Raw genomic sequence first — 12,490 nt, forward strand, 5'->3', positions numbered from 1 at the left:
GGCAGGGCTGGGCGGCCGGGATGAGGCAGGGCTGGGCGGGCGGCAGGGCTGGGCGGGCGGCCGGGATGAGGCAGGGCTGGGCGGCCGGGATGAGGCAGGGCCGGGCGGGCGGCAGGGAGCCGGCCCCCGAGGCAGGGCCGGGCGGGCGGCGGGGCCCGGGTGCGCGGCCGAGGCGGGGCGCGGGCAGGGGCGGGGACTCGGGCGGCCGGGCCCGCCTCCCTCCGCCCGGCGGCGGCGGTGCAGGGCGGCCGCGCGGGTGTCGGCAGCAGCTGCAGCCGCCCGCGCCGCCCCCTCGGCCGCGGCTCCGCGGGGCCGGCCCGAGCACGGCCCGCGGCTCGCGAGGCGGCAAAGTTACTGGCCCGAGCGCCGAGATGCCGGGCAGCGACACGGCGCTCACCGTGGACCGGACTTACTCGGACCCCGGCCGTCAGCACCGCAGCAAGAGCCGGGTGAGAGAGACGGGCGGACGGGCGGTGGGAAGGTGCGCTCGAGGCGGCAGCGGGAGCTCGGTCCGCCGGCTCCGCGGGGCGAGGCGGCCACTGACTGCCCCGCGCGCGGCGTGCCGCCCGCCTGCCCGCCTGCCTGCCCTGTCGCCGGCGCGGCGGGCTCCCCTCAACCCCCGATTCAGAAGGAAGCGAGCGGCTGGGGAAGGGGGCTGGCGGCGAAGGGGCCTGCGTCGCCGGGGTGCGGGGTGCCCGAGCCGAGGCTCCCCGCCGCGCCCCTGCCCTCAGGCCGCCCCCTCGGTCCCGGGCCGGCTCTCCCCGACGGCCGGCGCCCCGCGCTCCTCCCCGCCAGGGAGCGCCCGCCGCGCGGCGCTGGACGCCCGGCATCCCTCCCACCCCCCAGCGCTCGTGTTGGCGTCCGCGTCCCGGCCGCCCCGGTCACCGCCGGGTCCCTCCAGCCAGCCCTCCGGTGACCCGAGGCGCGCGCTCTAAGCGGCCGGAGCGCTGGAGGCGGTTCTGCTTCAGTGAAAAGTCGAGAGTCTCGGTGCCGCCTTCCCCGAGTTTGGAGCCGTGCTGAGCGGGGGCCCTCGCCATTGTTTGCAGTCGTAATTTGCTGTTGCAGATTTTGGCTGTGGGCGAAAATAGCTCTTCTGAGCAAGCTGCCGTACTGTAGTGAGTGCTTCGGTGTAGTGACGGAGGCCGCGTCTCCCGGGATACCTCTGCCCTCCCCGCCTGGCCGCCCTTGGCGAAGTGAGGTGCCTTGAAGGCGTTTGGACCAGACGGACTTGCAGCTGTTCTCCGCTCTGCCAGGCGCGCCCGCTCCCTCGTGCCCGGGCTGGGGAGGTGTGTGTGTGTCAGTCTCCACGAGTGAGGTGCCGGAGGGCAGGGCAGGCTGGCTGCTCTGCCTTGCCACCTGCAGGATCGCGAGGCGCATGTGAACCGCATCCCCAGCGACTGGACGTGCAGTATTTGGATGTCCGTTTTAGTTCCAAGTGGTAATCAGTTGCCCTGCCAATGACATCAGAAACCGGGGCACACTTCCCTCGTGTCTCCCGTGTGTGCCTCTTGCATCTGTTCGTTTTTAAAGAATGATGTGTTTTTGCAGGTTGAATATATTTAGTGCTCTCCTCTCCCACTCATTTCCCCATTCTCTTTGCACTTCTTTCAGAGTTTAGGAGATGGATGTTGTAGCACAGCGGGTTACATGGCCGCTTAGGACGCCAGTTTAAGTCCCAGGGCTCTGCTTCACATCAGCTGATGTGTGTGGGGAGGCAGCCGGTGAAGGCCCGGTGCTCGGCTCCCTGCCACCGTCATTGGAGACCCTAATGCAAGTCTGCGCTTCTGGCTTCTGCTCCTTTTCCCCCTCAAATGTCGCAGAAGGTGGAGGTCTGACTCGCTCAGTTTTGGTCACTCTGCCTTCCAAGCCGATGAAAAATAAAATTTTTAAGTTTCATCAACAACTTGTAATGAAAATCACCAGCAACATCATTTAGAAGAAACCAATACAGACATTTATTTAGTTATCCCTAGTTAGACTTCACAGGGGACTGTGCGTTAACACAGCTAGCTGAGAAAAAGGTCTTTGTGTAATGCGCTTTTCATTGGGTGGGGGGCGTGGAGGTGTGGTAGGGTTAATGATGCCAGGGGCAGAAGAAATTTCAGACAGAAAATGTGGCCAGTCAGGGTCCTGGGTCGAGGTGGGATGAGCTGTCTTAGCCAAGAGCCTGGGAATTGCTGAGAGATGGATGACGCAGTGAGCTCATTTATGTGTTGTGGCAGAACTCACACAGCTTTCCAAAACTCGCTCCTCCTAACCCGTTGGATGGTGGTGATCAAGTTGGGTGTCAGCTGCTCAACTGGAAAGGGATGACGCAAACAGGTAACTTGGCTGCAGACAGAGCTTCTGCTTGCCCCTGTTGCATTTCCCATCCCCATACTCTGTAGCAAAATGCCCCAAGGTGAAAGGGGTGTGTTTCTTTTAAAAGTCTACTGAGGGTCCCACTGTGGTAGCCTAGTAACTAAAATCCTCATCTTGCATGCACTGAGATCCTAAATGGGCGCCAGTTCATGTCTCGGCAGCCCTATTTCCCATACAGCTTCCTGCCTGTGGCCTCGGAAAGCCATCAGGAATGGCCCAGAGCCCTCGCACCTGTGTGCGAGACCCGGAAAAGGCTCCTGGCTCCTGGCTTTGGATTGGTGCAGCTCCAGCGGTTGTGGCCACTTGTGGAGTGACTCATCGGACGGAAGGTCTTCCTCTGCCTGTCCTCCTCTGTGTCTATCTGACTTTCTAATAATAATTTTTAAAAGTCCGTAGCTCCAGGGAGCATGTGATGCAAAAAGGAAAATGTGAAGTGATAGTAGGGCTTTTTAAAAAAATTATTTGTTTGAAAGGCAAAGTGGCACAGAGACAAAGAGATCTTCCACTTGTTGATTCGTTCCCCAAGTGGCTGCAGTGGCTGGGGCTGGGCCAGGCCAAAGCCTGGAGCCAGGGACTCCCATCTGGGCTTTCTGAGTGCTTTCTGGAGCCCAACCCCTTGGGCCTCTTTGCTTGCGTTAGGGGCCATCATTAAAAGCAGAGCAGCCTCAGACCAGCCCCCCTCCCCCCCCCCTTGGGTGGAATGCTGGTGTGGCAAGCCATGACAGACTGCTGAGCCCCAGTGCTGAGCCCTAGGACAGGATTTAAAAGGAACCCTCTGTGCACACGTTTAGCAAATCAGCTCTGGTAAAACTGCTAATGAGGGGTGCCTGGGAAGAGCTGATTAAACTTCCTGGGATGTAGATTCCTCCAAGGAAGGGGCTGAGACAATGATACCAAGTTCCTGGTAATTGAACGGTCAGTGTCTTTAATTCTCAACTGATACCCTGCTGAGATAACAGGAGAAACACATCTCTCTCTTGCTGGGTTTATTTAAGCCTTTGAGGCTGGAATAATAATGAGCCAGTGTACTACTTGAACAGTGCACAAGTCTGTTTTTACAGCCAGGTGGACTAACCTAGATTTCCCTCCCCACCACCCAGGACGTAACTAATGAGTTCTGCGATTGTCTCTAAGCTGACAAGTCTGGATCATTCACATTCTTAGGCTTTGTCTTTGTATAACTCAGAAAAGGTGCTTGTTAACTTTGGCACCCAGAATCTGTCTTTAAAAAAAAGAACATGCATAATTAGAATCCTATTTTTCCCCATGCCCTAGATAGTGAAAACCTATACTTTTTAAGATTGTGAGCAGTCCCCTTCCAATACAGTGGCTGGCTTTTGTTAACCACTCATTGGGTTTATCAGATTTTGTTGGTGTTTTTTTGAAGTGTTCCCACATTCCTCTGCTGGCTGCCAGGTGTAGTTGTGCACAGCTTGATGCAGGTCAGAACCACGTGTCCAGTGTGCTTGGGCACCATGGACAGGGCACACGTGGGTGTGATCCTGTCTTCTCTAGTGGTTCTGAGTCTCAAGTCGGAGGGTGTATGCTCCGATGCTAGTCGTCCTTACCCCGTATCAGGGGCATCACTTCCCCCTTGTTCTTTTGTGCCACCACCAATCGGAGCTGCTGATCTTCATTGAGTTCCTTCCTCTCCTATCTGCCTGCCAACAACATCCTTGGGTCTTTGACGTTGCTGGGGAATTGGTGCCCTCCTCCCATGTCCTCTCATAGTCCCGCACCTGAGACAAGTACTAACTCCATTTCAGCCCACATTCAGGGACCAGATTGTTTCCCTAGGAGCGCTCTGATTAGTCAGTGCTCGGCAGGTTGGTCTCACGCTAGTGTTGCTGCTGCAGGTGTGACCTCAGACCCTGCAATCCCTCTAAACCTTCTACGCTTTTAGGGCCATTGCAAAGGGTGAGCTCACTAGTGTCTGAAGTGTTGAACTCGATGCCAGGTGCACACAAGGAACTCAGTAGGTAGTGACCTTTTATTATTATTTTATAAGCTTAGAAATGTGGAAAGTGTGGGCTTTTCGGGCATTTTGTACTTCCATGTTGCTCGCATATTGGTTTCTTCTGTGTTTTTTTGTTTGCAAGTGTTTGTAGGCAGACACTGGCACTTTGAGGGCTGGAGGCTTCATTTGTTCAAGTTATCTTTTGTTCAACTTACGTGCATCTGCTATCCTCAGAGTTAGTGGTCTCTCTGGAAGCTTAATATCCAGTGAGTGTATCCTGGATATACTGAAGGGGGCAGAGAGTCCCAGGCATCATCCTCTTTTACAAAAGTAAATGATGGTCAAAAGGAAAAATGTCTCCAACATCTGAAATAAAGCCTGGGCTCGTGCGTGAGTGCCAACTGGAGTAGGTCTTTAAGTGTCGAAGGGTTTGCAGGCAGGTCCACAGTTGTGCAATGAGTAATGGCCCTGAGCTGTCAGGGAGAAGAGGATGCACGGCCCCCCTTGCAGAAGGACTGGTCGGGCAGCACAGTCATAGGTTAATGACTGCATGCTTACTCCCCAGGCAGGGCAGCGGGCAAGTGCAAACAGACCGTGTGAATTTGTCAACTGGCTCATTTGTGAACGCTGTGGAGAGTGATTTGTATGATTCTGGAGAGTTCATTAAAGCGTCTGTAAAACATGGGGAGTCTCCCCAGCTGATTTTCTCTTACACCAAAGCCAGTAGATCCGTGGGGGTGTGTGTTCTGTAAGCCGTGCTTTGCTGTGTACTCGCTGGTTCTTCCTGCGGAGGAGGCGGACTTGCCAGCCGCCAGCGGCATACCGCCTGTGGCATCGATGTGGAGCGGCAGGGCCGCTGTCACAAGGCACAAGGCTGGATCCCAAGAAGTGTTTCACCACAGACCCTCTACCTGAATGTCTGGGGCTGCTGCAAGGCACTGGAAGCAGCCTTGGCCTCTCTGGATAGGGCCCACCTCCTGACTTCACGAGCATCTGCAGACTTGAGCCCTCCTGTTTCTTTGTTGTGTTTTCGGTGGAGGGAGGTGGTGAGAGAAAAGGAAGAGAGGCATGAATCACCGTGCAGTGAATCAGAAGGAGGACTTCTCAGGCCTTGGCAGAGGCACCTCGGGATGTACAGTGTGTGTCTAATTCAGCCGCTTGCGTCCACTGGAGACAATGCTGCCTGCAGGGAAACGGTGTATTATGGATTGCTTCAGTGTAAGAAGGCAAAAAGCACTTTAAGTGAGAAGAACGCAGTAGTAATCTAATCGTCCATGTGTACAGCTGCTTCCTCTACCAGGTGACGTTACACACTTGACACCCATTATCTCCTTAATCCTCACATGTGCTACTTACACTTACGTGGTATGGATGGGAAGGTTAAGGTCCAGCCTGGTTAATGATTTGGCCAAGCCCTTGGCAGCAAGTAGAAAATGATGCTGGGATTTGGACCCAGTCCTAACACCAGAGCCAGATGTGTAACCCACTCCCTCTCACTCTGTGGTGAGTATTGAGAGTAGCCACGTATTGGTAGGCCATATGGGTACTCTGCGCTAGAGGTATTCAGATTTTTTTTTTTAAGATTTTATTTATTTTTGTTGGAAAATCAGATTTGCAGAGAGAAAGAGAGACAGAGAGAAAGTTCTTCCATCTGCTGATTCACTCCTCAAGTGGTCGCAAAGGCCAGAACTGAGCTGTTCTGAAACCAGGAGCCAGGAGCTTCTTTCAGGTCTCCCGTGTGGGTGCAGGGTCCCAAAGCTTTGGGCCGTCCTCGGCTGCTTTCCCAGGCCACAGGCAGGAGCTGGATGGGAAGTGGAGTAGCTTGGACATGAACTGGTGCAGATATGGGATCCCGATGTGTGCGAGGTAAGGATTTAATGAGTTAGTGGCTGTGCTGGGCCCAAGGGTTCAGCTTTCACAGGGCACCTTCCCAAATGGGTCACACTAGTTCTTGTACCACACATTTTGTCAGTTTTTTTCATGTTGTATGTCCCAATAAACATTTGAATGGATGCTACAAATCATAGTGTTTCAACTATTGTTATTTGAAAGGTTCATCTATTTGAAAGGTAGAGTTGGAGAGACCGAGAGGTCTTCCATCTTCACCTTCACTCCCGGAATGGCTGTTCACAGCCAGATTTGGATCAGACCAAAATGGAGGCAGGAACTCCCTCATGGTCTCCCACGTGAGTGGCAGGGGCCCAAGTTTTTGGACGACCTCTGCCTTGCCAGATGCATTAGCAGGAAGCTGAGTTGGGAATGGAGTAGTGAGGACTTGGATCAGTGCTCTGAAGTGGGATGCTGGTGCTGTGCCACAGCACTGCCTCCAGTCTGATGAGTGTGCGTGTGTGTGTGTGTGTGTGTGTGTGTGTGTGTGTGTAACACCCCAGCTATAAGAATTTTACAGGTAGTTTAGGAAATCTTAAAGACTGGTCAATAAGCTCATGACTTAGAGCCCTTGAGGAACCGGAGAGTGTTTGCCTGACACCTGATCTCCATAGGCAGAGCTCATCTTATCTGAGGCTGTGAGTTCAGAATGCCTGCAGCCTCAGGTCTTCTCAGTAGCCCCATGACCAGCCTACTGCTGTCCTGGGGCACACAGTCAGTCACTGGATGGTTTCCTGTGAAGTCCCTCATTCCTCAGGTCTCCCCTGCAGTCCGACACACACGCGGGAGGAGCTCGCTCTAGTGGCTAAGAGGGCCAGGTCTGAGTTGGCCGCCTCTGTGGAGTCTCTCCATAGGTTACCCTGAGACAAGTTGCTGAAATTGCCTTTGTGCAAGAACAGTGCCCAGAATTGAGGAGTGGCGTAGGTGCAGAAGGCACTGTTTTGTGCCAGCACCAGCCAAGGTCTCCACTGCTGCTCGGCTGGGAGGGAGTAGGAGGTGTGGTCGTGGAGAACACAGCTTTGGCTTCCGGCCTTTTGTCTTTTCTCCAGGGATCAGATCCCATTTAGGATCCCATCCCATTTAGGTTAGGTCCCCCTTAGGAAGCTGCATGGTAAATAGCTGGTTGTCATCTTCTATCTGCTTCAGCTCTAAGCTGTTGGAGCCGACTGCCAACCAAAAACATCACGAAGAGCAGTGGAGAGCAGCTTGGAAACAGCTCAGTGACCATTCCCAGACTGTCTGTGGGGTCATGGCTTTGCTTCTCCCACCTGAGGCAGAACATTGGAAAGCTAGACCCAAAGTTGTTAACATGTTAATTGGAAGGGAGTTTAAGCATTAATTCCAGACATTCCAGGAGTAGGAAAAAGGGGTGAGTGTTGTGGTGCAGCTGGGTAAGCCACCCGTTGGGATGTCCACGTCTCATACCGAGCTTTTGAGTTTAAGTCCCACCTCCACTCCCACCCCAGCTTCCTGCTAATACGCAGGTAATGGCTCACGTACTCACATCCCTGCCCCCCACATGAGAGAACCAGATGAAGCTCCTGGCTTCTGGCTGCGGCTGGCAGCTATTGCAGTCATCTGGGGAGTGAACCAGTGAGAGGAAATTCTCTAGCTCTTTCTCTTTTTTTTTTCTGACTTTAAAATAAAAAAACATTTAAAAATGTCTGCCACAATTTTACAGAAAAAAGAATATCAGCCAGACTTTAGCCAGTAAAATTATTGCAATTAATGCAGATTGATTGGGCCTAAACTATGCTCTCCTCTGTCCTATAAGACAATTCTTTAAAATATTTATAAATACAAACTCAGTTATTAAGTTTTAATGGGTTAAGCATATCAGACTAGATAATATGAGAATCTAAGATTACTTTCAATCTTTTGGTTACCAAACAATAATTGGTGAAAGATTTGAAGGTTTTTGAGGAGCAGGCATTTGGTATGACAGTTGATGTCCATATTCCATATTGGTGTGCTTGGGTTCAAGTGCAGGTATGCCGTCTGATTCCAGCTTCTTATAAAGCACACATGAGGAAGACTACGTGATGGCTCGGGTTCCTGGGTCCCTGCCAACACACGAGACCTGGGTCATGTCCTAGCTCTGCTCCAGCTGTTGCAGGCACTTAGGGAGTAAGGCAGTAAGGACTCAAATAAGTAAAAAAAAATTTGAATTTTCTAGGGAAAAGGTGTAACTGAATGATTTGGTGTTAGTCTTTCTGAATTCCAGGTACTGGAGAGAGAGAGAGAGAGAAGGGGGTGCCACATCGTATCTCAAACTGTATTGCTATACTGAATTATTTGCTGCTTCCAGAAACATCTTTCCTAGGGTCCCTTTTAGTGTCTTGGTTTTTTCTGTACAGTTTTGTGAAATGGGTTCATTCTTGTCTTGACCTTTCAGTGGCCAGGAAGGGTAGGCTGTTGGGTGGAAGGAGTGCAGCTGTGTAAGCTGTGGTCTGCGTCGTGCGTGTACTTCACCTAGGCCCCCACACCAGCCCACCTTTGCAGCTGTCTGTCCATGTAAGTCTCATTCATAGCATTTTCTGGCACCACGTGTTTTGAGTATGCAAGTTGAGTGTCCTTTACTGGAAGGGAGTCTCTGGGGACAGGAGTGTTTTGATTTCATATTTGTAAAAAGTGAATACTTGTATATTCCAGTGTCTTGGAGATAGAACCCACGTCTAAACATGACGTTGATTTGTGTCTCTTATGTTCATAGCAGAGTTACTTTAATAAAAATGGCATGTGCAGTGTGCCTGCATTTTAACTGCAACCCTTCACTTAAAGTCAAATGTGTGACTTCCACCTTGCGCATAGCCTTGAAAGTCCGAAACAGTCCGAAAGTACTCGGAACAGGACTTTTCCGTGAAGAAGTGCCACAGGCACCTCAATGTCCACATGTCAAACTTGATTCGTTGTCTCAAGCCTCCCCAGCTCTCCCGTACTACTCCAATGTCTGGGATGCTCCTCCATCACCACCTCCCCAGTCACAGGCAGCCACTGGCCTCTCCAGTGTCGCTCAACTACCTTTGCATTGATGGTGTCCTACTTGCCTCATACCTTATCTCTTTTGTAGAGGAACAAAGCAGAGTTAAGGGTGAGAACTCTGACACCAGACTTGAATGTCCACCCTGCCGAGTGGTGCTAGGATGCCCTCTGTGGGCATAGCATCTGTTCTGAAGTTGAGTCACTCCTGGTCCGCCAGAGTCTCCCAAACTTCATTCACTCCCGCACCTCCTACGCACAGCTTCCTTCCACCTGTACTATTATTTAATATTGCCAAGACAGTTCACTTGTTAAGACTTGGACTTATTTTTAAAGGACCTGTGTTACTATTTGGGGGAATGATGAGAGCGCGTTAGAGCCAGAGACTTTCCTGGACCGAATGCGCTGGATTGGATGAGGAGGAAAGGGAGTAGCTTACTTGTTATGATTCTGTGTGCTTACTGCTTTTGTCGTATTTGGAATCACTTAGGGGGACGCTAGTGTTAATGTCTTATCCCTCCTCATTTGTTTGTCAAATACTTATTTTTAGGACCATCACCCCCGCTTCATGGATTATGAAAACTCTAGTTATAGGATTGTTTGCCTTTTTCTTTTGGCCAAGAGGAAATTCAGACCTGATTTCCAGCTGAACCGAGTGAAATTTAATGGTTCGTTGTCTTTCCTCTTTTTTAGCCTAGTGGCTTTCTTTTCTAAGACTTATTTATTTATTTATTTGAAAGTCAGAGAGAGAGGGGTGAGATCCTTCATCCAATGATTTCCTCCCCACCTGGCTGCAGCAGCTGTAGTTGGGCCTGCGTACAGGTCTCCTATGTGGGTACAGGGGCTGAAGGACTTGGCCCATCTTCTACTATTTTCCCAGGTGCGTTAGCAAGGAACTGGATTGGAAGTGGAGTAACCAAGATTCATATGGGTTGCTGGCATGGCGGATGGCAGCTAAACTTTTGTCACAACACTAGCCCTTGGCTTTCCTCTATTATATTTTTAAAGACGTATTTTAGGTATTTGAAAGTTCAGTTAATGAGAGACAGAGATCTTCCATTGGCCAGTTTACTCCCCAAATTCCACATTGACCAAGGTATGGCCAGGTCAAGGCCAGGGGCCAGGGGTGAGTAGCTTCTTCCAGGTCTCCCACATGGATGCAGAAGCCCACGTCTTTGGGCTCTCTTCTGTTGCTTTCCTAGGCCATTGGTAGGGTGCTGGGTTGGAAGTAGAGTAGCTGGAACTCAAACTGGATCCCATATGAGATACTGGCATCACAGGCAGTGGCTTAACTGGCTATGCCACAGTGCTGGCTTTCTTTCATTATTGTTGATTAATCTTGGCCTGATTTTAAAGTGTGTGCGTGTGTGCTTACACGCATAGGTAGTCCTTTGCTTTCAGTGCTACAAGAGTGTCCCATTGAACTGTTCTGTGATTCACATTCAGTACAATCTTCAACAAATGATGTGTGATATTCCAAACTTGGATATAAAATCAGCAATGCTTTGTGTCACTTTGCCTGTCCATGGGCTACTAGATGTGCTTGGAGCACGTTTAAGGTAGACTTGGCTCAGCTGTGAGGCTCAGTGAGGTGTATTAACTTTTTTTTTTTTCAATGTAACAGTATTTTGATGTTATGTTGGATTTAGTTGAAAGTCAAAATGAACTTAAGGTGGTATTGTGGTATGGTAGGTTAAACCACCACCTGGGACACTGGCATCTTCTGTTAGGACATTTGCTTGAGTTCTGGCTTCTCCGTTTCTAATCTAGTTCTCTGCTAATATGCCTGGAAAGCAGTGAAAGATGGCCCAAGTGCTTGGGCCCCTGCAGCCATGTGGAGACCCGAATGGGGTTCCAGGCTCCTAGCTTTGGCTTGGCTCAGTCCCAGCTACTGTGGCCATTAGGGAAGTGACCCAGCGATGAGAGATCTGTCTCTGTCTCTCTCATAATCTGACTTTCAAATAAACCATAAAAGAATAAAATGCTGTTGATCTGCCTCACCCACCGACCCCCATAGCTTTGTGACAGCACTTGAAGAGTGACCGTTGGTTCTCCTGGTGACCCCCTGTGGCTGCCTTGGAGCTGACTTGCTGCTGCTGGCACCACTAGGCATCCTGAGAGCAAAGTGGAGTGGCAGGTCGCACATCGCTAGCCCAGAAAAAAGTCCATATTCAGAGGAGTTTCTGCTGTGTGTCGTTTTTGTATAGGTGTTTCCTATAATCCAGCTTAAATCCTGTGCACCTCAAGTGAGATGGAATGTGGGTACAGAGGCCTGCCGGAAAGGCAGTGGGGACACCTGGAGGAGTGTGGGAGTGGGTGCTGCCGGCGCCAGGCCATGCATCATTTATCGCTTCTTAGCTGGGTGAAGACCTGAGAGAAACCAGGGCCGTGGAAGCCCTGGGGTTAATCAGTCTGGGTGAAAGAAATGCTTTGGAACAAGCTAGAGAGGATGGAAACATCAGCTCTGTGCTTTCCTGAGTTGGAGGCTCCCTGGTTCAATGGAACTTTGAGCTGCAGCCTTTCGCAGAAACTTGGATCTAAGCACTTCTCCCAAAATAGATCATACATCCTAAAATAAATCATACCCATCCTGAACTCTTCATTACTTAGATGTTTATTCCAGGGTATGCAATTGTGGGGAACCAGAAGTCCCTTTGCCCTGGCTTTGTCAAGGTGTTGCAGTCGGGCCTGGCGTGTTAGCCAGGTGGGTGCTGGTTCCAATCCTGGCACCTCCCCTTCCCATCTAGCTCCCTGCTTACAGTCTGGGAAAGCAGCCGAGGACGGCCCAAAGCCTTGGGACTCTACACTCAGTGGGAGACCCGAAAGAAAGATGATCATCCCAAAGACCTCAACTATTTTAGGCCCACACATTGGAACAGGTGGCCTCTGAGTGAATCATGAGCTAGCATAGATTTTATCTGGTAATCAGAAGCCAATTCAGCGAAAGCTGTTCGGCCTGTGTGTTGGCATCAGACAAAGTGCTCCAAAGCCTGGTTCAGTTGCACTGAGGACTGAAAAACTGCAGTTGCATCATTGGCTGCTTTGATTCAGCTCCTAAGCGTTGGGTGAAGAGCTGCTGAAAGGGAGCAGATTCACAGAAGCCTGGCCAGCCGCTGCGGAGTGGGGCTGGTCAGTCTTTGGGTGAGGGGGCTTGGAAGAATATCATTGCTTTTGTTGGGCTTTTCATTTGTGTTTAATGGAGAGGCAGATCTGTCAGTTGACTGCTTAAACACCAGCAACAGTCTGCTCTGAGGCAGGTCAGAGCCAGGAGCCCAGAGCTCAGTCCATGTGGCAAAAAAAACCTAA

The 12,490-nt window shown here is 51.2% G+C and overlaps 1 protein-coding gene across 1 annotated transcript in view; it reads left to right on the forward strand.

The window, feature by feature from the left end:
• Positions 1 to 241: 241 nt before the first annotated feature.
• TMCC3 (transmembrane and coiled-coil domain family 3) overlaps positions 242 to 12,490 on the forward strand; it is a 69,354-nt gene continuing 57,105 nt past the window's right edge. The window contains exon 1 of the mRNA XM_040980763.1: positions 242 to 449. Within this exon, the coding sequence (XP_040836697.1) occupies positions 372 to 449 (78 nt within the window). The 5' untranslated portion in view covers positions 242 to 371. The remainder of the gene's footprint in view (positions 450 to 12,490) is intronic.

This window comes from Ochotona curzoniae, unplaced genomic scaffold (assembly GCF_017591425.1).
Source record: "Ochotona curzoniae isolate NIBS_2020 unplaced genomic scaffold, NIBS_Ocur_1.0 contig_1014, whole genome shotgun sequence".
Lineage (NCBI taxonomy): Eukaryota > Metazoa > Chordata > Mammalia > Lagomorpha > Ochotonidae > Ochotona > Ochotona curzoniae.